Source organism: Monodelphis domestica, chromosome 5, assembly GCF_027887165.1.
Source record: "Monodelphis domestica isolate mMonDom1 chromosome 5, mMonDom1.pri, whole genome shotgun sequence".
In the NCBI taxonomy this organism is placed as follows: Eukaryota; Metazoa; Chordata; class Mammalia; order Didelphimorphia; family Didelphidae; genus Monodelphis; species Monodelphis domestica.
In genome coordinates this window covers 310,192,116-310,215,236 of record NC_077231.1, presented here as the reverse complement: position 1 = coordinate 310,215,236, position 23,121 = coordinate 310,192,116, and the positions used below count along the sequence as shown (strand labels likewise).

General features: G+C 52.6%; 1 protein-coding gene and 1 long non-coding RNA gene across 7 annotated transcripts; one reads left to right on the top strand and one right to left on the bottom strand.

The window, feature by feature from the left end:
• Positions 1-388: 388 nt before the first annotated feature.
• Positions 389-5,835, top strand: LOC107650212 (uncharacterized). Of its 2 annotated transcripts, none has more exons than XR_008912518.1 (3): positions 389-527; positions 1,311-4,399; positions 4,767-5,835. It is a non-coding gene; the product is annotated as an uncharacterized LOC107650212 (long non-coding RNA). The 2 variants fall into 2 exon arrangements; XR_001625320.2 differs by having other exon boundaries at positions 488-576.
• On the bottom strand, positions 3,063-22,428 carry HOXA3 (homeobox A3). 5 transcript variants are annotated; one of them, XM_056800437.1, is made up of 4 exons: positions 20,660-22,428; positions 18,694-18,775; positions 6,224-6,937; positions 3,063-4,927 (listed from the first exon to the last, which is right to left on the bottom strand). In XM_056800437.1, exons 3-4 carry the CDS (start codon positions 6,816-6,818, stop codon positions 4,155-4,157), a joined length of 1,368 nt encoding a protein of 455 aa, XP_056656415.1. In that variant the 5' UTR covers positions 6,819-6,937; positions 18,694-18,775; positions 20,660-22,428; the 3' UTR covers positions 3,063-4,154. The 5 variants fall into 5 exon arrangements, with proteins under 5 accessions (XP_056656415.1, XP_007505387.1, XP_007505386.1 ...); XM_007505325.3 differs by lacking the exons at positions 18,694-18,775; positions 20,660-22,428 and adding an exon at positions 14,954-17,232; XM_007505324.3 differs by lacking the exons at positions 18,694-18,775; positions 20,660-22,428 and adding an exon at positions 14,130-14,933.
• Positions 22,429-23,121: the final 693 nt, after the last annotated feature.

Below are 23,121 nucleotides of genomic sequence, written 5' to 3'. Positions count from 1 at the left end.
AGGACGAGAGCAAACGATTTGCAGCCCCACCCCCAGCGGCCCCCCAATACCTGCGTGATGCTGGCGATGCTCTGCTCTCGGCTTTCCCTTGAATGGGTCAAGCGAACCTTGCCCCGGCTAGCTCCGAACCCGCACAGCTGAAAGAATAAGTTACTCTACAAAGATTAGGAAGAGAAAAAACACTGGACGGTTATAAACCAGACACCCCCCCCCCCCCTCCATGAGACCAAGCCAGGGAGAAATGTCTTATTCTGGGCGTTGAGGCGGTTCGGGTTCAAAGGAAGTACAGTGTGGGATTGGTCATTTACTAGCTAAAAGCAACGCCTTACATGTAGAGAGAAATGCTTCCCGAGCTTTTTAATTTTCTTGCTTTTATTCCACACAAAGCTCTGAAGGAAGTCTGGGCGCGATCAATCTTATTCGCCAAAAGGTCTGACAGCTCCTGGCCCTTGACAACACATTGGGAGCTTCTTGCTCTTTCCAAGACCAAATGTTGCCGAGAAATGAGGGAAGAGCGAGAAACGCAAGTAAACAGGGCCCAGGGTGGCTTTGGGGCCCCCATTTCCGTGGCCAAAGGTTAGGGGGACGGTTTGCGATGCAGAGCTTTGCGGGGCTTCTGGCTAGAGACGTCCGGCTTGGGGGTTGGTTTGGAAATCTCAGGGCTGGGTGGGAGCTGAAGCAAGAAAGCAGGGAGCCTCCGCCTGCAGATTTCTGCAGCCTTTGTGAGTGGAGCTGAGTGGGCGCTGAATTCTGCTCGTCCTTTCTGGGGCTTCTAATTCAAATACCATCTGGAAGAAATTCTTTTTCTCTGGTCACTCAACAGCAAGACCTGGAAAAATCTATTACTTTAACTAGGGGGTATTTTAATAAGGATTGGACCAAGATTTATCTAGGACACGGGAGGGAGGGGAGCAAAATGATTATCTTGGCTAGCAAGATGCGGAAAATAATATTATAATCTCATTTTTAAAATCTCTGCCCTCGGGGAAGGAGGTAGCTCCGAGCCGGGCTCACTCCCGAAAGCCCTTCGCAGGAGCGAACTCCGAGATAGAAGGAGGAATTCACCCCGTCCTCCTTCTCTTCTGCACCCAACTTGTAGGATTTATTTCTCTAAAAAGGGTTATTTTCAAGAAGCCTCCGATTCCCCCCAGATCTTCCCGTTCAAAGGCAGCAAGGCTACCTTCCTAACAAAGCCCACACTTCACTTTCTGTATTTATCCAGTGCGCCATTTTTGCCATAAGAGGGTGCGAGAAATGGGGAGAAATGACAGCAAGGGATCTTTTTTTAACCAAAATTGTCTCTTGGTCAGTGGCGCAGGCAGAGAGAAGGCAGAGAATGTCTAAGCGTGGAAGAAACATCCAAAGAGTTCTGTTCGCAGGAAGCATCTCTGGCGCGGCTTCCCGCTACTCGTTTCCTTTCTTCTTTAAAAGAAAAAAAAATTAAAACGTTAAGTTTCTTGTCCCAGTTAAGGGCAAATCCTACATCCTCGAGCGTGTGTCTACACATGTACCCATCTACCGCGGACGTTTCCAAAGGTCATTCCAGGAAGGTTCTCAGAAGATAAAGAACATATTTTTAGAGTGAACAAAATGGCGACATTTTTTCCCCTGTGCCTTGGGAGATGCAGCGGAGAGAGGGCAAGGCTGATTTCTCCCCCCAAATATACGCCTGGCTACAGATATAGGTGGCTTTTCACTTCGTGCTTTAAGCTGCGAGCAGATACAGGGCTCAAATCGGAACCTTAACATCCCCTGGCTTATAAAAACAAAAAACCCAAACCCAAACCAACCCCTAAGAAGCAAACATTTCTTTTTGAATGTGGGGGCTCTGGGGGCTCTCCCAGGGGCGGCTCCAGGAGCAGCAACACAATATTTCGTTCTCGTGGCATCAAAAAAGGAAAACACTTGGAAGCACTGCATTTTATTAGAAAGCCAAGCGGCCACGTTCTCTGCCTCTGTCTCTCTGTCTCTCTGTCTCTCTGTCTCTGTCTGTCTCTGAAAGACCCCAAGGAGGGGGGAAGAGGAGCCCAGGCTCAGAAATTGGGGCAAAATATCCCCATTCCCGGGAAGAAGGTTCATGCTTGCAAGCTGCCAGCGACTGTCAAGCAGTCCAGGGAAGGGGAAGGCTTGGCTAGCGGCTGCTGCCTACCTTCACTTCACGTTCGGCCCCCTTTGTGAGCCTGAACTACCGTAGTTACCGAAAAACTGCCTCAAACCTCCTAGGCGATTTATGACGGACTGTCTCTTCCTGGAGTGATTAACGACATGGGAAGTCATAAACGACTGTATTTCGAATTTGCCCCTTGGAAACGGCGTCCCGCCGCCTCTGATTTGTATGCCTGGCTCCGCTGGCCTTTATTTAAGGCAGCCCCCACACCACGTAACAGTCTTTGGCTTCTCTCGGGTGACCCCGATGCGAGAAGAGACTTCCCCAGTGCTCAAGAGAGGAACGTCCTTCTCCCTTGGGGTGGCTGGAAGGAGGGCGACAGAGAGGCAGGAGAGGGGAAGAGAGACACCCAGAGAGAAAGGGAAAGAGAAAGGCTCTCAGGAGAAGATGGCGATCGCCCGCCCGCCCGCCTGCCCGCCGGCCGGCCTGCCTGCCTGCCTTCCTCCTCGAGCAGAGTGGTGGATCTCCATCCCCGCCCCCATTGCCCCCCCACTCTCCCACCCACCCACTCGACTCCCACTGCTTCTCGGGCCCAGCACCAGCACCTGTGATCGCCGCGCTTTGTTCCTGGCTTTGGGAGCTCCAGGGAGACTCTGGCTCTGGATTGGGGCCTGGCAGCTCGGAGGCACGACCCCAAGCCAGCCCAGCTAGAACTAGAGGTTCGGACCCAGAACCCGCATCGAGGGGGCGCCCCCTTCCCCACCCGCCTACCCTGCTAGCAGCACCTCAAGGACAGCCCTAGGCCCAGGCGGGCTCCCGGAGCTCTGCTCGGGAGAGCCCGGAAGGATCCTGGGGGCTCGGGCAGCAAAGACTGGGGATACCTGTGTCTAGCCTCCCTTCCCCTGGGCGTGGGCAGCCCCTAATCTCGGCCAAAGAACACGTTCTGGATACCGAATTAGTCAGAATAAAAACTTTATTTTGTTTTTTTGTTTTTGATTTTTTCAGAACGTGAGCAGCAAGGAATGTAGACCTCTCGACAAATCTGGGATTTTTTTTTTTCAGGATTACAGATTGTTGGGGGAGGGGGTCTGTTTAGCCGGATGTTACAAGCATAAACTACTGTTGGAGGGGGGAAAAAAGAAGGGAAAAAAGGTGGTTTCTCTCTGGTATTGTTACAATCGTTACCATCTTGGTAAAGGAATTCTCTTTCCTTTTCGAACCAAACTGTCGTTAGAACGGCAATCTGCTCCTGAACAAAAGGTCAGAGGAGAGCTCCTGAACAATCAGGGTATGGGGGGGGGGTAATATAAATATGAGCGGATGGGGATAAATAATATTTAAACACTTAGATTACTCAATGTTTGCAAAAAAATATAAATAAATCTGACTGTTCACCAGCATACACACATCGAGAGACGGACACAGATTCATTATTGTCCAGGGAGCCCCTGTTTCAAAGCGCCCTTTGATATCCTTTCTCGCTCTTTAAAAGAAGTGCAATAAAAAACAACAACTAAAATAATAATTAATAATAAAACACAACTTAATCGCTTCCCCTCGGGAGCCATAATGTACGAACAAATTCACATTGAAGAACTCGGCTAGAAAATTTGTTCATATACCCTGTTTCAGATAAAAGAATAAAGAAGGTGAAGGAAGGAAACCCCTCCTCTCGCCCCCACCTCCAGCCAAAGAGAGCCGGAGAACTCGAGCTGGGGGCAGATAAATATCACCATGGAAACTCTAGAGCCATTCAAGCAACGAATATTGCTACGTCATATAAACTATAAAAAGGCTTTACCCAAGAAAACAAAAGAAGGGGTGGGGGAGGGGAGAGAGGAGAAAGAGAGACAGGGAAGGAAGGAAGGAAGGAAGGAAGGAAGGAAGGAAGGAAGGAAGGAGGGAAGGAAGGAAGGAAGGAAGGAAGGAAGGAAGGAAGGAAGGAAGGATCATTTAAAAAAAGAAGAAGAAAGCAAAAAGCACAACAGAACCAAAACAAGAAAGAAAGAAATGGGTTGACTTTGGGTCCACTCAACCCCGAGGTCCATCACAGATGGGTCAGCTTGGGTGCCTCCTGAATTCTTCCCTGAGAAGGATGGTGAGCTGTAAGGTCTGTGTAGGTGGGGTGGGGCTCACAAGGTCCATGATGATGGTTGTTGGCTATGGGCCCAGCCCCCCCATAGTCCAGGTTGGCAGAGACGGGATGGGGGAGATGAGTCAGACCAAAGATGGAAGACCCGGAATTACTCATGGGCTCCACATAGTTGCCCCCCACGAAGACGGGGCTTCCCTGTAAGTGTGGGGTCCCATAACTACCGTTGCCTTGAAGGGGGTGAGGGTCGTAATCGGGAGTGACCGCAGCAGTCCCCGAGTACCGCTTCTGAGGAGGTGGGCAGCTGTTAAGGGCAGCTGGGTAGGAGTTGGGGAGGCCATAGGCGTTCTGATGAGGCTTGCTAAAGGATGGGGGCGACTGGGGCTCATAGGGAACACTGTTGACCAGAGAATGCATAGAGTTAAGGTATCCCCCAGCTCCAGGGGGAACCGGGCTTCGGCTGGGGGACTGCCCCCCGGAGGACGTCATCATGCCTTTACCCTTCTGATCCTTTTTATATTTCATCCTGCGGTTCTGAAACCAGATTTTGATCTGTCTCTCGGTAAGGTTGAGCAAGTTGGCCATCTCTACCCTCCTGGGCCTACACAGATACCTATTGAAGTGGAATTCCTTCTCCAGCTCCACCAGCTGGGCGCTTGTGTAAGCTGTTCGAGCCCTCTTGGATGATGCCTGCCCCGGGGGGCTTTTATCGCCAGAGCAACTCTCACCTACACAAATCACACACAAAGAAGAGGATGAGTACTCCACAGCCACTGAGCCCCCAGCCCCTGTAGCCCAAGCCAACGGCCATGGGCACACTCCCTGGACCACTGGGAGGCCCTTAGAGCATCTGGTCCAGGGAGGTGCTCCCCTTCCTCCATGGCCTGCTCCTCTCCACCCTCCTCCCCTCCAGCAGCCTGGAAGGACTGAAAGGGCAGGAAATGTTCTACCTCTCAGCTGTCTCAGGGAGATGGAAGAACTATGGAAAACAGACAACTGAAACCAAATCTAGGGGGAAGTGAGTTTGTGGGAAAGTCATCTTCATCCTCCAGATGAAGGAGAAGCTCCTCCCCCCCTTGGCAAGAGGGCTGCCTGACTGAATTCTTTTCACCCTAGTGCCTAAGGCTCCATTTCTCCAGGCATGTATATCTAGTGAGGGTGACCTGCTAGAAAGAGGTCCTGAAGCAGCCTGAACATGGGAGCAAAGCCATCCAGTCCCTGAATGGACCGCCTAGACCAGTGGGGGAAGGGCTCCAAGACTTTAGCTGGGAGGCATGTGGCATGGATTTGCCCAAGATGTTCCTTACACTCCTGGTCTCCCTGGGCTCCCCCCAGGCCTCCCCAGCCAAACACGGTTTGTTCCAGGTTTAGAACTACTTCTAGTACCATCAGCTGGAAAGGAGGCAGATGTAAACAAGAGGCCTGAAAGCTGCAGAGGGCTCGCTCAGGCCCAGGTGGTTCACATTAGGGACTACAAACTCGGTAATCCCCCACCCTGGGTCTTCTCTTTCCCCCAAGGCCTGACTTTCTTGTGCTAGCACAGAGCACGGGTTTGCTGGAACGTGTGTCCCAGGCATTGAACCTGCCTGAGCACCAATAGCTTCTGATTTTAGGCAAAGCATTGATTCTGACTGCAGGTGATCATGAACCACTTTATTGGAGTTATTCTTCAGCCTGGGGTTGCTGCCTCATTAGATTGGGCCCAAAGAGGGGGAAAAGAGGCTCAGAGGGTCTTCTGGGCAGGGGCCCAGGCCTCCAGCCTCCATAAAAGACCAGGGATGGTGGAGACTCTTATCCCTGGTCTCTGGGCAGGACTGTCCTAACCACCACCAAGACTAGGGGGAAGATGGCGGCCTGGGCCCAGTGGCCTGAGCTACACTGGGGCACCCTTCCTGGAGGAAAGGAAGTTAGAAAACTTTGTGGGAGGAACCCAAAGCAGGAGGAGGGCAGAACCCTGAGGATGAGGGTCTTTATGGAGCTCTGCGTTCCTCTCTCAACTATCCATGCCAACCCTGGGAGGTTACCTGAGCTGGAGCTGCTGTTTTTCTGCTTTGTGTTTTGCCGAGACTCTTTCATCCAGGGAAAGATTTGTTTGGACATGGTAGGCGAGTGGAGCAGGGGACTCTTGGTAGAGTTGGTGGGGGCCGGGTTGCTGCTGGCATTTTGAGGTGGTGACACAGAGGGAGGGGGCTGTGAAGAGGATGGAGCCGAAGGAACAGGGGGCTGAGACTGCTGCTGGGGCTGTTGGGACGGTGGTGGTGGAGCCTGCTGCGGCGGTGGCGGTAGTGGTGGTGGCTGCTGCTGCTGGGGCTGCTGCTGAGGCTGCGGCGGCTGCAGGGGCTGTGTCGGGGGCTGTTGAGATTCAGGGAGGCCCTGAGCCTGGCCCCCCTGGCCCCCGATGGTTCTCATGCAACTCTCGTTGATGTCATTGGCCTTGTGGCGGGCCACAGTGCTGCCAGGGGACTGCAGGGAGCAGGCTGGCCGGTGGTATTCGCTTTCCACCAGCGAGGAAGGCGGGGGATATTGCTGGTGACTCGCATTATAAGTGAAACCGTTTGCTCCTTGGTAGGGGTAGCCGCCGTAGATCGCCGAACTGTCGTAGTAGGTCGCTTTTTGCATTTCGTTGTATCCCGGTATTTATTTCACACACTGACAGGGTCTTGACACCCTTGAAGCCGAACATTGGCACCCCCCTCCGTCACGTGACGTTCCTCTGCCAATGGCCGCCCCCGACAGACCTGGGGGGTGGGGGGTGAGAGGGGGAGAGATGAGAAGCGCAGCGCGGTGAGGGCTCAGTACAAATCCATCTTACTTTCAATAGCTAAGTGACATGAAAGCTATAGAAGAAAAAGTGGTCAGCAATATTTAGCAGCATGACTTGGCCCCGGGCTCAGGGAGACGAGCTATAAAAAGCCGCTGGAATTTACTGGCAGCTTCCAATATTTGGTTTACTTGTGCCTGGAGTTGGGGGGCTTTCCAGGCTGAGGAGGCCTGGGGGTTGGGGCCGATACAAGCTTTGCGCTCCTCTCCCCTCTTGATCCCACCCTCCAGCCCGGAATGAACTCGGACGCTTGGAATCTTCCTTTGCCTGAGATGGGGGACCCAGAGGACCGAAATTTTGGTCTTTTTCTTTCTCCTCCCCTTTGATGGGGTTATGGTCACCCTCTCCCTTCGCGGAGGTGCTAAGGGCGGAAGGGGCTATTGGCGAGCCAGCTCTGGGGATCCCAAAGAGATCAACACCAACTCTCTTCTCTAGTCTCCACCATCTCCTCTGGCACATATGCAGATACACAAACACACCCAAGCCTCCAAAAGTTATGTGTCTCTTTGGGATTCGAGGAAACCAACACTTGCAGGCCCGGGTCAGTTTCAAAGATCTAGTACTCTGAGCTATTTTCCCACCTCCTTCATCTAAACTGACCCTCTGGGGCTTCACTTCCCCAGATTTACTCTCATAAAGAGGGGGGTGGGGAGAGGCAATTGGACGGAATACAGGAGAAAACGCTAACAAAAATCCTTCCTTCCCCATCGAGTCACGATTTAATCTGAGGAGCTGATCTTTTCTTTTTTTTTTCTTTCAAGACCCCCGCTATCAGATCCCCTGGACTCAGTAACCACCCCCAGAGCAAAAGGCACCCCATCCCTGCCTCCCAGGAATGTCTGAGGTGCTGGCTTTTTCATGGCACCTACCAAATTCTACCTGTTAAAACATGATGGATGGGGGGGGGGGGGAGAAACCCACCAGGAACCTGAAAAACCAGCGTTCATCTCCATGACCACCGCTTGAACTTTCCTTCCAACTTAACGATAATAGGCTCTGTCTTGGAAACTGCTATGTAATTTGATGTATGGGGGTCATTTGGCTCGGGAAGAGGGGCTAGAAAGACAAACTAGAAATCCCTCCTTCAGTCCCTCAGTCATTTTTGTTGTTTTCGAAGATGTTTTGTTAACTCCACTCCTTTCCTTGCCTGCCAATACCTGATTAAAGAGGAGCCCTAAGAGTTAATAATCAGCACCTGAGAACTGAGGCCCGGAGAGTTTCTTTGGGTTTCCAGTTTAACAAATCCAACCTCTTGTTTCCAGCTCAGAAAAGTTCCAGCCCTCCAGTAAACATGTGTGAACACACACGCACACACACAACACATTAACGCGATTTCCTTTGGGCACTTCAGAAAGTAACAATGCCCTACATGTGGAGGGGAAATGGGCATTTTCAGTCTGTCTATGTCTGCTCTCCCAAGTTGTTTAAGACTACAAGGGACCGGCAGGCATTTTGTGAGTGTAAAACAAAAACAAAACAAAAAGAAGTGCATCTCTCAGTGGCTGATTCTGATTTCGTTTTTTTCATGATCTACTCCTTTGGATTTTATTATTGCCCCACCAATCTGATCAACATCTGGAAAACAGGCACAATTAATTCTCCAGCACCTCAATTAAAAAATAGAGCATCCCTTACCCAAAGTGGTTGTATGGGAGCCCTGGGCTCTGCAGAAATGGCTGAGGTAATCCAGATAACACAACTGGAAGAAAAGCCAATCTTCAATAATTTGGGAGAAGCCAGAGGAGAATTTAATATCACAATTTCCTGTTCTCCTACTGAAAGGGGCTCCCATTCCATTTGACAGTGTTAATGTCTAACATTGTAAATATTTTAGATACCAGGCTTGTGTTAAATACAATGTCAGGTTAAGAAAATCACTCCAGACACTTGAACAGCAAGATATTAGATAAAACAAAATTAAGTTGATTTTCAAAGTGCAATACTTCAAATGACTTGCTAATCCATTATCCCAAGCCAGAGCAGGCTCCTGCTTAACTTCAAGGCTTTCCCGAAGTTGGGGACTGCTCGGTGAAAATTTGGGGGAAAACAAGGCAGCCCCGAAAATGGGGAGCCACTTCCTGGGTCCCGTCCCCAAGTTACCCCTATTGTCTGAGGACCCCGGACAGCCCCCTAAGTTTGCTTCCTAACGAAGAAGTTGGAGGTCAGCCTGGCAGGAGGTCCCCCTCCACCCCAAAGACAAAGGCTCGAACTCGGATTCCAGCGCAAAAATTCGATTTCTGGACCATAACCAGGTGCAGCTGAGCAGAAAGCGAGTCAGGGGCTGCCTGGAGCAGCCCCTATTGTCTTCCTTTCAGATAGGACCAAATTGGGGCTCTTGCCTCCCCCCCCCCCGTCCCCCTGGCGCTCCTGCTCCCCGCCTCAAGCTCCCACCCCAAATCGGAAGGGGAGCCAGGTGAGAAGAACCCCCCCACGCCCCACTCCCCCATCCCTACGAAGCAGAAAAGTTAAGGCAGGAGGAAAGTGGGCATGGGAGATGGGAGGGGGCGGAGGTGGGGGGAAACGGCCTGAACTCGAAGTCTAAGGGTATCAGTCACTGCCTGCGAGGAAGCTGCAGCTTGTGAACTCTTCATGAACCGAGATTTAAGTCTGTGGCCATAAATCACCGAGACAAACTCCGCCATTCAGCACTGATAGCGGCGGCGGCGGCCTGTGGCCCAGCTTACCTTAACTTCTGACGACGGACGCGGAAGGAGGCAGGCACCCTCCTCCCCTGCTCGAGGCCGGCCCGCCCGCCCGCGGCCCCGCTGCCCCGGCCCAGGTCCCCTCCGGCTCGATCGAAATGGGCACCAGCTCCAGGCATCAGCCGCCGGGAGGAAGACCCCGGAGCCCAGGACGCGAGAAGAGGCGGGACTCCACTCGCTGCTCCTGCACGACTCGCCAAGGGCTTGCTGGGGCGGCTCGGACCCCCCTCCCCCCTACCCCTCCCCTAGCACCCCCCTCCCTGCCCTTCCTGAGGGCAGCAGCCGGGGCCCCGAGATAAGAGCTATCGCCGCACGGGTCTTTTCCTAGGGTAGTGGCACCGAGGTGGGTATGTTTCTTATGAATATTACACGCGGAGCAGCAGCGTCTGGTCGGGGTGGGGGGTGGGGTGGGGTGGGGGTGGGGGTGGGGGAGAGGCAAAGCTGACTGGGGAAGCGCGGGCCGGAGTGGGGGATGGGGACTGAGGAAGCTGAGGAGTGAGAAGAGAGAGGGAGTGAACGAGTAAAGGAGGGCAGGCTCCCCCCACCCCCACCCTCATCATCCCCACCCCCTCCATGCTCTGAGGCGTCACTAAAGTCCAGGAAAATTATGCTAATGAAGACAAACAGCTCTCACAAAGGGGCTTTCTCACCAGGGTCTTTATTTCTTATGAATCTGTTTGAGAAACCTCCTAATATAGAGCGCTCTACAGCCTGGGGGGCGTGGGGAGAAACTAGCATGGGGGGCACCAAAGTTTCCCTGACACTAAATGGCTAACTTCCGCAAGGATCTTCTCCTTGCCTTCTTCACTCTCTATCTGTCCCCAACTTCTAGAGAAAGAGATATGGGCCTCCATTCTCCCCGCTTTTACTAAGGGTTGATGGGAGTCCGAATCCTGCCAGGGTCCATCATTGCATCCAGCTGGATTTGACTGTATCTGGAGACCCCAAGTGTATCAGTAGTTTCCACCTCGAGAGAGGTGGGGAGGAAGGGGGAGCAGGAAACCGCCAAGCCGTCCGGCCTCAGGGCTCACCTAGGTCGCTGCCTCAGTGCCTGGGACTAGGTGCGGCTTCCATGCGCTGTGTCCTAGATGGTGGGTGCTTCCCTGCCCCCAACGCTAGCCACAAGCCATTCTCTCCCTTTGCTGGGGGGAAGGGGGACGGGGTAGCGCTTCGATCCTGGTACTATAGCCACTTCGGGATGCACTTTCCGCCCCTGCCCAAGCGCGCCCCAAGCCGGGCAGAGGCCCGAGGCTGTGTCGGCCTGTGGCAGCAAGGGAGAAACCGCGACTCTGCGTAATGACAAGGCGTCGGCGGTGGCGTCCTCCTCAAAGGCAGGCGTTAAAAAGAGAAATAGTGTGTTTAAACTCGCTCTCTCGCAAGGAGCCCAAGTGTCACCTTCGAGAAAAAACAAAGCCCGAGGAGAGGGAGCCATCCGCGAGCGCTCTCAGGCCGGGGCGGCCTCTCATGCATACCAATGGTTTTTTGTCATTTATGGCCAGGCAAGATTTATGACTTCATGCACCAAAGCTGTAAACAGAGAACTAAAACAGAAAACACTTGCTCCTTATGGCATATTGCGCCGCCCGACATGAAAGGAGAAGCCGGGTCGCGTAGGAGGCAAGGCGAGAGGGGGCCGAAAAATCCGCTGGCCTGCATTTTCTCTTCAGCCCAGCAGCCCACCCCCGGCTTGGAGGTTTCCCTGGAAGAAAGGAGGCGTGGGTCAATGATCAACCCCGCACTTTCTCCTCCAAACTGCTGAGGCGCCGGGCTGCTCCGCACTGGCAGCCAAACTAGCTAGAGGAGAGCAAAGCTGCGAGAAGCCTAGGGGAAGAAGAGGAGGACGCCGAGGCCCGGCCCAGGGTTAGAGGTGGGATAGTGGAGAGCCAGAGGAGATGTCGGCTTCCAGAGAGGTCCAGGGTAGATAGCTCGGCCCGCTCTGGGTTCTTTCGGAATTAAGCATCCCCTGGGAAGACTAGGAAGTCCACCCCCGAGTCTGCTAGAGGCCTCTAACTCAGGGCTCTGAGCTAAAGACCTGCCCGGGAAGAAGGTAATCTTAAACAGAGGCATCCTTCGGCCTCCCAGGGCGCACCTCCCCACCAGGGGAAGAAGGCTCGAGCTAGACAAAGGTGCTTTCTTCGTGGGCTTTTCCTGCTCTGGCCACTCGCGGGCCCTAGACACGGAATGGGGGGGGGGTGCGGGCATCTTGGGTGCCCCTTCCCAAGTCACTTAGAGAAACGGAGACTTGGAAAGGGGAGATCGTTGACTTCTGGCATTCATTTTGCTCCTCCGAGATCGAGGTTTTCCCATCGGGATTGGTTTGGTTTTTGTTTATTTTAAAACAACAACGACAACAACAAAAATAAAACCAATCTCCCTGAAATGATTTCTCGGTGCGCTCCCCCGCCCAAGGGGATCTCGATCTTGCAAAGCCAGATTTCCTTCGAGAACGTTTTCTGCCCTTCTCTCAGAGACAAGTTGAATAAAAGCGCCCTAGGGCTCTAACCTTTCCGCCAGGCCTCGAGACGGAAAAAACCACAATTTCGGGTTGCTCAAAGAAAAGAAAATCAAACTCCTCTGAGAAGCCCGAGACGCCTTCCGTCTTCTATTAGGGGTTTCATGCGCAAGGGGGGAAAGCTCCTAGGAGCTTGGTTGCCCGATAGAATCGAAGGAACGCTTCCCTCTGGAGCTGTTCGGGAATCCAGGGGGGAGAGAGGGAGAGGAATTTTTGCTGGCAGGGATCCGGGATCGGAATCCCACCTGGGGCAGGAGAACTCGGAAGAAATATGTATCCGCGTTATGCTTGAGATGGGGGTGATGAGGCCGGGCCTATGGGAAGGAGACTGAATCTGCTTTGGTTTCGCCGCCTTCCCTTTTCGGGAGAGGCGAATTCTGTAAAGTGTCTACCACATTTTTCTCGTAAGAGAAGATCCAGGACCAAGGCTCACTTGCTATCCATTCGACTCGCGCCAGCTCTAAACAGATAATAAAGGCCGGCTCTGCAAACCTCCGCTTGCTCTCCATTTCTTCCCAGTGAAACTATATTATTTATGAGTCCTTAACTGGGTCAAAAACGCGCCAGAACTGGGTCATAAATCATAGGAAACGCTGACAAGTAATTGAACTGCAATTAAAGCTTACATTTTATTTCAAGGGGCGTTTTAGGCCACTTAAAATAGCCGCTGTAAAACATGTTTACCAATGAAGTCGGCAACGGGGAGTGGAGGAGCAGCCCTTGTTTTGACTGGGGACAGAACACTACTCAAGCTGGGAAACTTGATTTGGCTTTTAAAAATCGGGGGATGGGATGGGAGAGAAGGAAAGTTGGTTTTTGGGGTTCAGATCTACTTTCCCAGTCCTAGCAGCTCTCCCGACCCACCAGTCCTTTTTCCTGCAGCCACGTAGTACCAGAGGCAAGCCTGGCTTCTCCTAAGTCTCCAGCTTGTTTGTGTCTCCGAAGCGGAGGTAGGTTAGGATCTCAGGAGCATCCTTCCCCGGGGTAAAGAATGCCTGCCAGGGACCTCGGAGCGCCATAAATCTCAGCTCAGCTCCAATCCCATGCCAGGGCTGCCTTCTACCTGCCTGTCCCAGCTTTCCACTTCATACTTTGGTGAGACCCAGGGAGAGCCCCCTCCCCTACAATGTGGAGAAGAAACCAAAGTCGGAGGCCCTGTCCCCAGCCCTAGCTCTAGCCTCCGGAGCTGCTGCTCTCTCTTAAAACGGAGACTGTCCACCTTCCCGTCCCAGCCTGGATGCGCAGAATAGGGAGAAGGAAACAATGGAGTCCCTCTGTACTGCTTCCAGGAAGGCGTGTGCGCCCAGCACCGGAATAGTAAACACAGTAGTGAGCCCCATCACAGATAAGATGGAAGCAACGCGACTGCGCTCTCGGCCAGTTCCCTCTCCCCGTTCTCCCAGCGCGTCCCCCGTCTCCGACCAAACAGACAACCAGAGGCCCCCTCACTGCCGCCCTCCAGCCCCCACTGGCCAACAGCGCCAAACCAAAGGCCAACTGCCCAGGTCTTTGCTTCAGATCAGCTTCTGGAAGCCCAGTGTATTCTAGGAAATCTGGTCCTAGGAAAGCTGCAAGGAGGGCTCTGTAGGGGGTGAGGCCAACAGAGCAGCCCCCAGCCTCTCCTCCTCCACACACACGCACACACTTTCCTGGACCAGAAACTCTGACTCTACTGTCCTAACTAGCCCGCGAGTTCGGGGTGATTTGCTATTCGGAACCAAGACAAAGGGGGAGAGAACGGGCACTGGGATCAGTTCCGCGCGCTCCCTTGCGCCTCCTGGGCTGACCTTTGCCTCTACCAGCAATAACTTATCGAAGAAGCGAACAATCAACGGAAATACCTTAAAACCAAATCCATCCTCCTCCTCCCGAAGCCTCGCGTCCCATCAGCTCACCAGTAATCTTTCCATGAGCCCTAGAATGCTGCAGCCGGCACGGAAAGCTCTCCGAGGAGGAGAAGGGGAAAGAGAAGGAGGGGGGGAAGGAGAGGGGGGGGAAGCTCTCGCTCTGAACGGAATCTAGGATCACGTAATCACAGACGAAGCCCGCCTCGGTGTCCGCTCCAAATGCCACAATAATGCGCTGCATTATGTGCTCACGTGGTCACGCGTCAACTTAAATCCTTTTATTTGAAATAGGGAATCATTGAAGGAACTAGATTTTCAAGTAGAACCCTCCGGGGTTTGCCAAGAGAGGGGGAGAGACAGAGAGAAAGGGGGGCGGGGAGAGGAAGGAAGCAAGCAAGCAAGGAGACAGCCAGACAGACAGCGAGACACACAGCCTTGTCCCAAAGCCCCCAGGAAGAGGTTACAGGGCCAGGCGGTGCTTCTACTGGGCCGGCCTCGCTCTACTCTCCAGCCTCGTCCAGTTGCTGCCCCACTCCTTCACTTCGGCTTTCCTTGCACACACTCCAAACAGAGCTGGGGTTTTAATGCATTGCTCCCTTCCAAGTCCACTGAACTTTGGGAGCAGCCCTGCTCGGGTGGGAAGTGGAGGCCAGCCCGCATCTTTTGCAGGGCCGGAGCCTCATCTGGCCCCTGCTCCAATAATAAATCAAAACGCTGATCGCTTGCTTTCGATAAGGAAACTCCTTAATGAGTCACTTGATTGCCAGCCCAGCGTCCCCACAGGGTCCACTATCCCGCTATTGTGTGGAGCTTGCTCCACACCCACGCGGTACAACCGGACCGCCCGGTGGCTGAAAGGGCCTGTAATTTACCTGACAAAGGCAGGAGCGTCTCCGGGAAGCAGGGTTGCTGGGAGCTCTTAGGAGCCCCGGCTCGGGCTCGGAAAGCTGTGCATGGCTCCGCTGGGCTGGATGTGAATTTTTCAAACTCTGTAGGGACCGTCCCCGTTCAACCTGGGCTCACGCATTTCCTATGCACAGGCTGAGTGCTACGCGAAATTATAGGTTTCTAACGATGAAAAATGCAAAGGGGGGCGGGGAGGGAGTGATCTAATTGTCCAAGAGGAAAAAAACCCCAAACAACCTTCACTCGTGTCCCTGGAGCTAACCTAGAAAACAAGCGGGCGCCTTATCTGCCTGAATATCCGAACGGCTTCCCCTAAGACTGCTTAGTCCTTCCCAACATCCATAACGCTTTATCCAGCACCAGAGAAAATGAACTGAAGTAACTGACGTTCCCCCTCCAGAGCCCATCCCTTCAGCCTGCTGGCACTTGGACTGGACCCCTTCTGCTCTGACTCCAGCATTCAATGGCCAGGGGCTAACTAGACCAGATCGCCAAGGCCCTTCTTACCCCCTTCTCCCCCTCTGAAGTCCTGCGACCCCCTTTGGCCTGCTCTCCCTCTCTTCCCCTCCTCCGGTAAGACCCAATGTTAGTAACCAAAGATGCTATGATTTCTCTTTTGTCCCCAAAGGGACTAGATGGGGACTGAACCCATCCATCTGTAACTGTGGGATAACCATCCTGGTCAAAAGAGCCATCTGGGCATCCAAAGGGAAGCCTGCCTCTACCTTTAGTGAAAGTGAGTGTGCTCAGCCAGGAGCTTCCTTTTCCTTGCCTAAAGCCCTGGGCCTCGGTGGGATATTCAGATTTGACAGACTCAATCCAGCTGAAAGTGAAAATGGTCACAGCTGGGATTTAAGGTTGATTTGAAGAGTGAGAGAGAGCTCACTCCACTCCCAGGAAAGATAGTGCCACCCTCCACTCTGTGGCCCACATTCTCTCAAATCCGGGGAGCTTGCCAGAAGGGGATATGAGCCTGGAAAGAGTACTGAGCCTTAACAAAACAAAACAAAAAGTGTCCTCCACTATCCCAAATTGGGGGGGGGGGGGGAGGAAAGAGGGGAAAGAGAAAGGGAGAGAGACGGAGATAATGAGAGACAGAGACAGAGACGAAGAGAGAGGGAAACAGAGAATGAGAGAGACAAAGAATGAGAGAGAGAGACAGAGAGGGAAACAGAGAGAGAAAGAGGCAGAGAGAGAATGAGAGGGAGACAGAAAGAGGGAGAGACACAGAGAGAGAATGAGAGGGAGAAACAGAGCAAATGAGAGAGATAGAGAGAGAATGAGAGAGACAAAGAGAGAGGGAATCAGAGACAGAGAGAGACAGGGACAGAGAGAATGAGAGACAGAGACAGACAGAGGGGGGAGGTGGAGAGAGGGTTTTAGATCTTAGAATCCCAAGCAAACAGAAACTCCAGCAGCCATAAATCACCATCATAAGTCAGAGGTACATCTTCAGCTAAATGCCTTAACGCTAGTGAAAGGGGGTGGGTTTCCCAACTCAGCTCCCCTTATTTCTGTTAACCACTAAGTTAATGCTCAAACTTCTGTTTAACAATTAACATCTTGGAGTGGAGTGAGGCCAGTTTGTAAGAACTAGAAGAGGATGTCTAAGGATTTCCAAGGAAATAGAACTTCAAGGGAAAATGGTTTCCCAAAGCCTGGACTTTAAGCAAAAGGATGGTGCTCTGGCTTTTTCCCAGATGACAAGAAAAATCCAGCAGAAAGTTATGTGTCCCTTTTCACCAAACACTACAATTCATTTTCTAGGAGAGGACTATGATGTGTCACCCTTAATTCCAATGGAAAAGAAGAAAGAAAAAGTTTCAATTTTGTCACCTTCCATTCCATTGCACCACTTCTAAAGCAGACTGGAGAAGGGGGAAGACTTTATTACCCCTCTTACACTTATATTCCATCCTTCCACAATTACTAACCCCACCCACCCACAAACTTCTAGATTTTTCTGGAACTAGACTCTATTGGCTATCTGGGACTGGAGTGAGTGAGAGATACTTGGTATGGGTCCAGGCAAAGGAAATTGTTATTGAGAGGCAATAGAGCTGCCTTGGAAAAGGGATACTAGTAAGAGATGAGTTTGGTTAATATTTGAAAGGCTCTCAAGATTTTCACATTCAAATATGGTGATCTGATTTCTCTACTATAAATATACTTACAAGATGTTTTTGCTTTCTGTAGTTAACATAGGTGACATTCTCTCTCTCTCTCTCTCTCTCTCTCTCTGTCTGTCTCTCTGTCTGTCTGTCTGTCTGTCTGTCTCTCTCTCTCTCTCCCCCTCCTTCCCTCCCTCTCTCTTTCTGTCTTCTGTCTCTCTCCCCCTCCCTCTGACTTTCTTTCTTTCTGATTCTCTCTCTCTCTTCCCCCAGGTAAAGAAGATTCTCCTGTTCTCCTTGCAGTGGGGAAAGTCAACAATCATTACACATATGGGGGACCCCAGTTTTTGTGGGCGCTGCAGGGTATGGTAGCTTCCTAACGCCATTTCCTGATGCAATGAGAACATGACAATGGGAAGGGTGCTGACAATCGGCACTCTAAGTATATCCGGGGGGACCCACACAACCCAGAATAGCTGATAAAACTGCCTTTTGGCTCTCCTCATATCCTTCACTTTCTACTTGATCCGAATCCACCGTGGAGCGCCAGCCATGTTAGCACAGAGACTGGCTCACCCTAAGTTGCAAAGAAGTCCTAAACTCGCAGGAATTGGGGGTGGGGGAGGGGAAGGACAAATGTCACTGAAGATTTAGGCCTGGGAAATCGAGAGATAAACAGACTTTTCTGCAATCCCTGTTTGTGCCCAGCTTAAAAGGAGCAATCTTGGAAAGAACAAAGAACCCATTCCGTGCTCAGTAGCAGCGGCTCTGCGCAAAGAGAGGGTTCTGAGGGCTACCCCAGTCCTCCAAGAGACACCCCTCTATAGACCCGGAATTTATGGCCCTTTTACAAGGTAATAAACCACACTAATTGCCTTCCTGCATCCCAAACAACTTCAGCAGGAACTTGAAAGGATTCCAGAGAGCTTTTCCCTTGCCCTAAATCCGAAAAGAAAGTCTCCAAAGCGCAGAAGCCCTCTGCATTGTCTTAGGCAAGGCGACCCTCTGCCTACCCCAGGCAAGGAAGAGAGACCGCATCTCCACAGCCGAGAAACACACGAGATGCCAGCGAGGTCGCTTATCTCCGAGCTGGGGGGGGGGGGGGGGAAGGCCTGGGAAACGGCAGGGCCATTGAGCCCAGTGTCCTTAAAGTTCAATCGTGACTTTGATTTCCCCAACTCCTGACCCCCCTCCTGAGGGTCTGCAAAAAGCCGCCCCCTCCCTGTGCCACCCCCAAAGTCCCTCCCAGGCGCCTTCGTTTCCCTCCCTGGCTGAAAACCGTTGTAGTCCAAGTGGAGGTTTGTTGGGGCCGCTTGGAGGGCACTAGCTAACCACAGCAGCCCGTCCCACGCCATTCGCTCCCGGGATCTCGGGCTGCTCCGTAATTGAGATGGCCCTGCACATCCCAGACATTCTTTCTCTGGCTAGACCCAGCATTCGCTGGGGATGGGCGCTGAATAGAGGCCGACCAGCAAATTCCAACTCGGTTAAAAATTGATCAGAACTCCTCCCTCCCCCTCCCAAGCGGGAGGGCAAAGGAGATGGGGGGGAGCCCATGCCACCCCCGTTTTGGGCCCGCTCGGGGGCCCTCTTACCTCTTCGGGTTTCAGTCAGACCGCGCAATGGCTGCCTGCCCCCGGCGCTCGGTCAGTCATCTTTCCGGGTGCCCAGGCGGTCCTGCAGACAAACAGACAGCAGAGGGTGAATGGTGGCGGAGAGTCGGGAGAGCTAGGGGCATGCTCGCGTGCATAGTGAGTTCTCAGAGCCGGAAGGCCCCCGGGTTTCTGCCCAGCTTCGCTCACACCTCGAACCATTTAATTCTTGGTTAAAAGTTCAATAAACCCGGTCCCCGCTCCAGAGCCCTGCTCGGGTCTTTTCTTTCTTCCTTGGGGGCGGGCTTGGAATGGGAAAGGGCGAACGGTGGGCATGGAGAGGGGGTTCTCTGCTCTGGGCCAGGCTGGCCTGGGTGTGCCCTCTTCTCCGGCCCCCACATTCTCAGAGAGGGAGGGGGCTTGGGTTCTAGCCTGAGGGTTCTCTTTGGGGGTGGGGAGCGTGTGAGCGAGGGCACACTCTCAACCTCCCTGGACTTTGGAGAACTTTCAGACGGAGGCTCCGCTCCACAAGCCGGGCACAGCATTGTGAGCGGGAGGTTTTGTCTTCTGGTTTATTCAAACCCGGCCTCCGTCATCTCTTCGCCACACAAGAGGCCCAGCTGTGCTGGCCCGGGCAGATTTCAGACGAACTTCTGCTGGAAACTGGGAAACCCGAAGCGGCCACTTGAAAAATAATATTACAAGACGCCAATGCGGGAGCTGTTGGGATCCTGTGTGCAGAGCAAGCCTTTGCGACCAAGCTGCACCCCTGGATTTCTAGAAGCCTGGCAAGCAAAGGGCAGTGTTGTGATCGTGCAACTTGGGGGGGGGGGAGGGGTAGCATCTTCCAGTTCATGGCTTGGGAAGCTCTGAAGTCTGTCTTGAGAGAACTTCTGTGGAAGAAACTTTCATTGTGTGCTTTCAGAGTTCCTTCACCTCTCTTTCCAGCCCGTAGTGCGTCCCCCCACCCCCACTCCGCAGCCCGCCGAGAGACATGATCCTGACTGATCTCCAGCCGTAGCAGGCAGCGTCTGGATCTCTCACGGGCTGCCCAACAATATTGAACTGTGAAAGGTGCCTTCCCAGGACTCCCTGGCTGCTCAGTAAGTGGCTGGAACCCCCGTTCGCCTTGTGCGGCGCTACCCCTCACTTCCCGGCTTCTCCAGGCGCTTGGCCCTGTTTCCAAATCAGCCCGCTGCTTGCTTCCCCTTCCGCTCTTTGATCTCTTTTGACCTGTAATCAATACTCCGTTACAAATGGCAATATCGTCTATCGGCAGCCTTTCCCTCCTCCTTCAAATACGCCATTTGCGTCTTGGAAAGCCACTTCTGGAGCCACGCACACCACTCATTGTCCAGCGCCTCCACTCGGGACTTTCTACTCAACTTCTCCCCGAAAGGCACTGCTAAGTCGCCATTTAGGAGACGGATGCCCGAGATAACGATTATTGTTATGATTATTGTTGTCACTTTGTTACCCAAGGAAGGCCAGAGCACACCGTGGGCGCCCGACTTGGCCCAAGCATAACTCATGCCCACTAATGAATGAACCGGGAAGAAATTCGCCCGTGACTTTTCCCTCACAATGACTCCTCTGTCTCTCTCTGTCTCTGTCTCTCACTGTCTCTGTCTCTCGCTCACTCTCTCCTCTCCTCTCCTCCCCACCCCACCCCCAAGCCCTTGGAATTAGGAATTGGCTGTACTTTTGGGCCCTTCTCTTGTGGGCTGTGATTTATTAGCTCCAAGAAAACGGGACAAAGCTTCGCCCCAGCCCTGTGGCAGCCAGCGATCCACAGACTAATGTCCAACACAACCAAAAGTCATCGGCCCATTTCAGCACCAACAGGAGAATGGGAGCACCACGAGACACCCAAAGCCAAAGAGCTGCAGCTGCCCCCTCCCCCGCCCCCGCCCAGCTCCGACCCACGGCAAAAGATCCTCGGAAGATTGCTTGAGCCCTTCATACTCACCGGCAGAGTCCCTATTGCCCCCTCGTAAAGGGCTTAAGGTCTGAATATGGATTGCACATAGATATTTGGAAATCTATCAACTAGGAAGTTGAGTTTCACTTCTGAGAGTATCATTCCTAGTGAGTGAGACACTGCCGACCACAGATCCATTCTTGCCTGTCGGCATTAATTATTTAATGAGCCACGTGACCCTGCCAAGCTTGCCATTTCAATAGCACCCCCAGAACGGAGGCGACACCTTTCTCTTGGAGCACAGGGCTGTGTGTGTGCTTTCCTGGGCAGCCCCCAGATTTCCGGGCCTTGGGGCAACTTTCCCCTGCCTGCCACAAGCAGAGAACTGGGTCCTTCTTAGGCACAGCCAGTCCTGGGAATCCTGAGGGGAGATTATTCTGGGCCAGCGGCTGCCTTAAGGGTGGGACCTTCTGAGCCCACCTGCCCAGGAGCAGTTCCGTGTGCTCCTTGGTTTCCCCACCCTGGCGCCTGGAAAGGACGCCTACAGAAGCTGGCCATCGTGAAAGTCGTTTTGGGCCCCAGTGGGCCAGACATCCACACCCAGGCTGACCTGCTTGGGCGCTAGTAGACAAAGGACACACGTGTGTACTGACGTGTGCTGCTTCTGTGGCCACAGCACACCTAGCCAGAGATCTCCAGAAGTCACTACTCAGTCACAGGCCTTTATTAAGGCCCAGAAAATGGGGGTGGAGGTAAAACCAGCCATTCACTGGAAGGCTGGACAGGAGCTGAGTTCATTGTTATGGGGCTCTCCAGCTGCACAGGGCCCCTTGCCTCACCCTGGTTTGCCCTTAGTCCCTGAATAAGAACCATGTCATGCTTTTGACACATTTGCCTGAGTTCCACATAACATCTTCCAGCCCTGCAGAGTAGGGCTAGAGGCTGCCATCCGCTCCAGCCACCATAAATGCTCTGCCTTGTATCCCGAATGGAGCGGAAATGGTGCATCTCCTTCAACCCCCAGGGCTGCGGTCCCAGAGATGTGTCTGCATGGCTAGTGGGATGGGTTTTAGACCAACCGGAAGGGGCTCAGAGGCAGATTAGGCCTTGGCACAGGTAGACAGTGTTCCCAAGTCAAGGAAATGTCTACCCCAAGAGATCCTGAGGAGAACCAGTCAAACAACAGAGCTCCGCCCTTCCCTCAGGAAACCCAGGCCCTTACCCTCGTCCGGGTCCTTCAAAGCTTCATACATTTATTCTAAATAGGGTCCAATCGGGTCTTTACTGTAACTGCTGGGATGAAACGATTCCAGGGCTGAAATGTTAGCAAACAGCTTGGAGGTTTCAAGGGGGAAGGAGGTCGAGTAAGGAGGAGAGGGGATGAGAGGACTCTAATGGGAGGCAGGCCAGAACTCGGAAGGAGGTTGGAGGTAGAGAGAATGAAGAAAACCCCAGGAGCTCCCCATGTATAAAATTCAGGAAGCTATGTGCAGGACTCACTGCAGCCACCCCAAACGTAATCTATCTAGGTAATCTGCCCATGGAGCTCGATTCTGGGTATTAAGTACTGTACTCTGCCTGTCACACTTGAATTCCTTCTGTAATAAAACACCGGGAATATCATAGATTTCAGCAAAAACTAGGAAAGAGAGCTTGCAAGCTGCCATTTTCCTTCAGGGGGGAGAGTGTTAAGCACTTGCTTCAAACTGTGACAATTAAAGTGTCTCCCATCCGATTTAGGTTGATTTCAGATGTTGACAAAAGTTTTAGCTCTGGTGTTCTTCTATGGGTTTCTTCTGTGACTAAAGTAGATTGTGTGTGTATGTGTGTGTGTGTGGGGGGGGGGAGATAAAAAGGGAGAGAGAGAGAGAGAGGGAGGGAGAGAGACAGAGAGAGAGAGAGAGAGAGAGAGAGAGAGAGAGAGAGAGAGAGAGAGAGAGAGAGAGAGAGAGAGAGAGAGAGAGAGAGAGAGAGAGAGAGAGAGAGAGAGAGAGAGAGAGAGAGAGAGCGCTCTAGGGCTTACACAGAATACTATCTTTAAAGGTCAAGGGTCCCCAGGGCCAGTGGGCTTCTCTAAAAAAAACAATTAATGGGATAGAAAATTTGTCCTCTCGGTGACCCCTTATGGTTGCCCTAGCAAAAGAAGGACAATGCAAACGCTGAAACTCCGAAGCAGAATTTCCTAAGTTGTTATAACATTCTGACTCAAAGGAGCAGGTCTACAACAGGCTTGAGTGAAGTCTCCAATGGAGAGAATTATCCTCATCATTCAGATTTTTTAAAAAAGTCCACGTTGACCTTAATTATCCAGGCATTTCAGCTCCATGTCCTTCTTTTTGAATGGTCTTAAGTTGTTTTAAAAAACGATCTCCATACTCCACTTCATTTTCCAAGTGTATAAAGACACTCCACCCAAAAGTCCCCTCTTCCCAACACACACACACACACACACACACACACACACACACACACACACACACACACACACCAAGGCCTGTTCATTTCTAGGC

Bases quoted from the DNA above. Each gene is read 5' to 3' on its own strand.
- HOXA3 (XM_056800437.1), bottom strand. From the start codon at position 6,818: ATGCAAAAAGCGACCTACTACGACAGTTCGGCGATCTACGGCGGCTAC. The intron at 4,928-6,223 runs GTAACCTCCCAG...TGATTTGTGTAG, and splicing joins AAACAGCAGCTCCAGCTCAG to GTGAGAGTTGCTCTGGCGAT.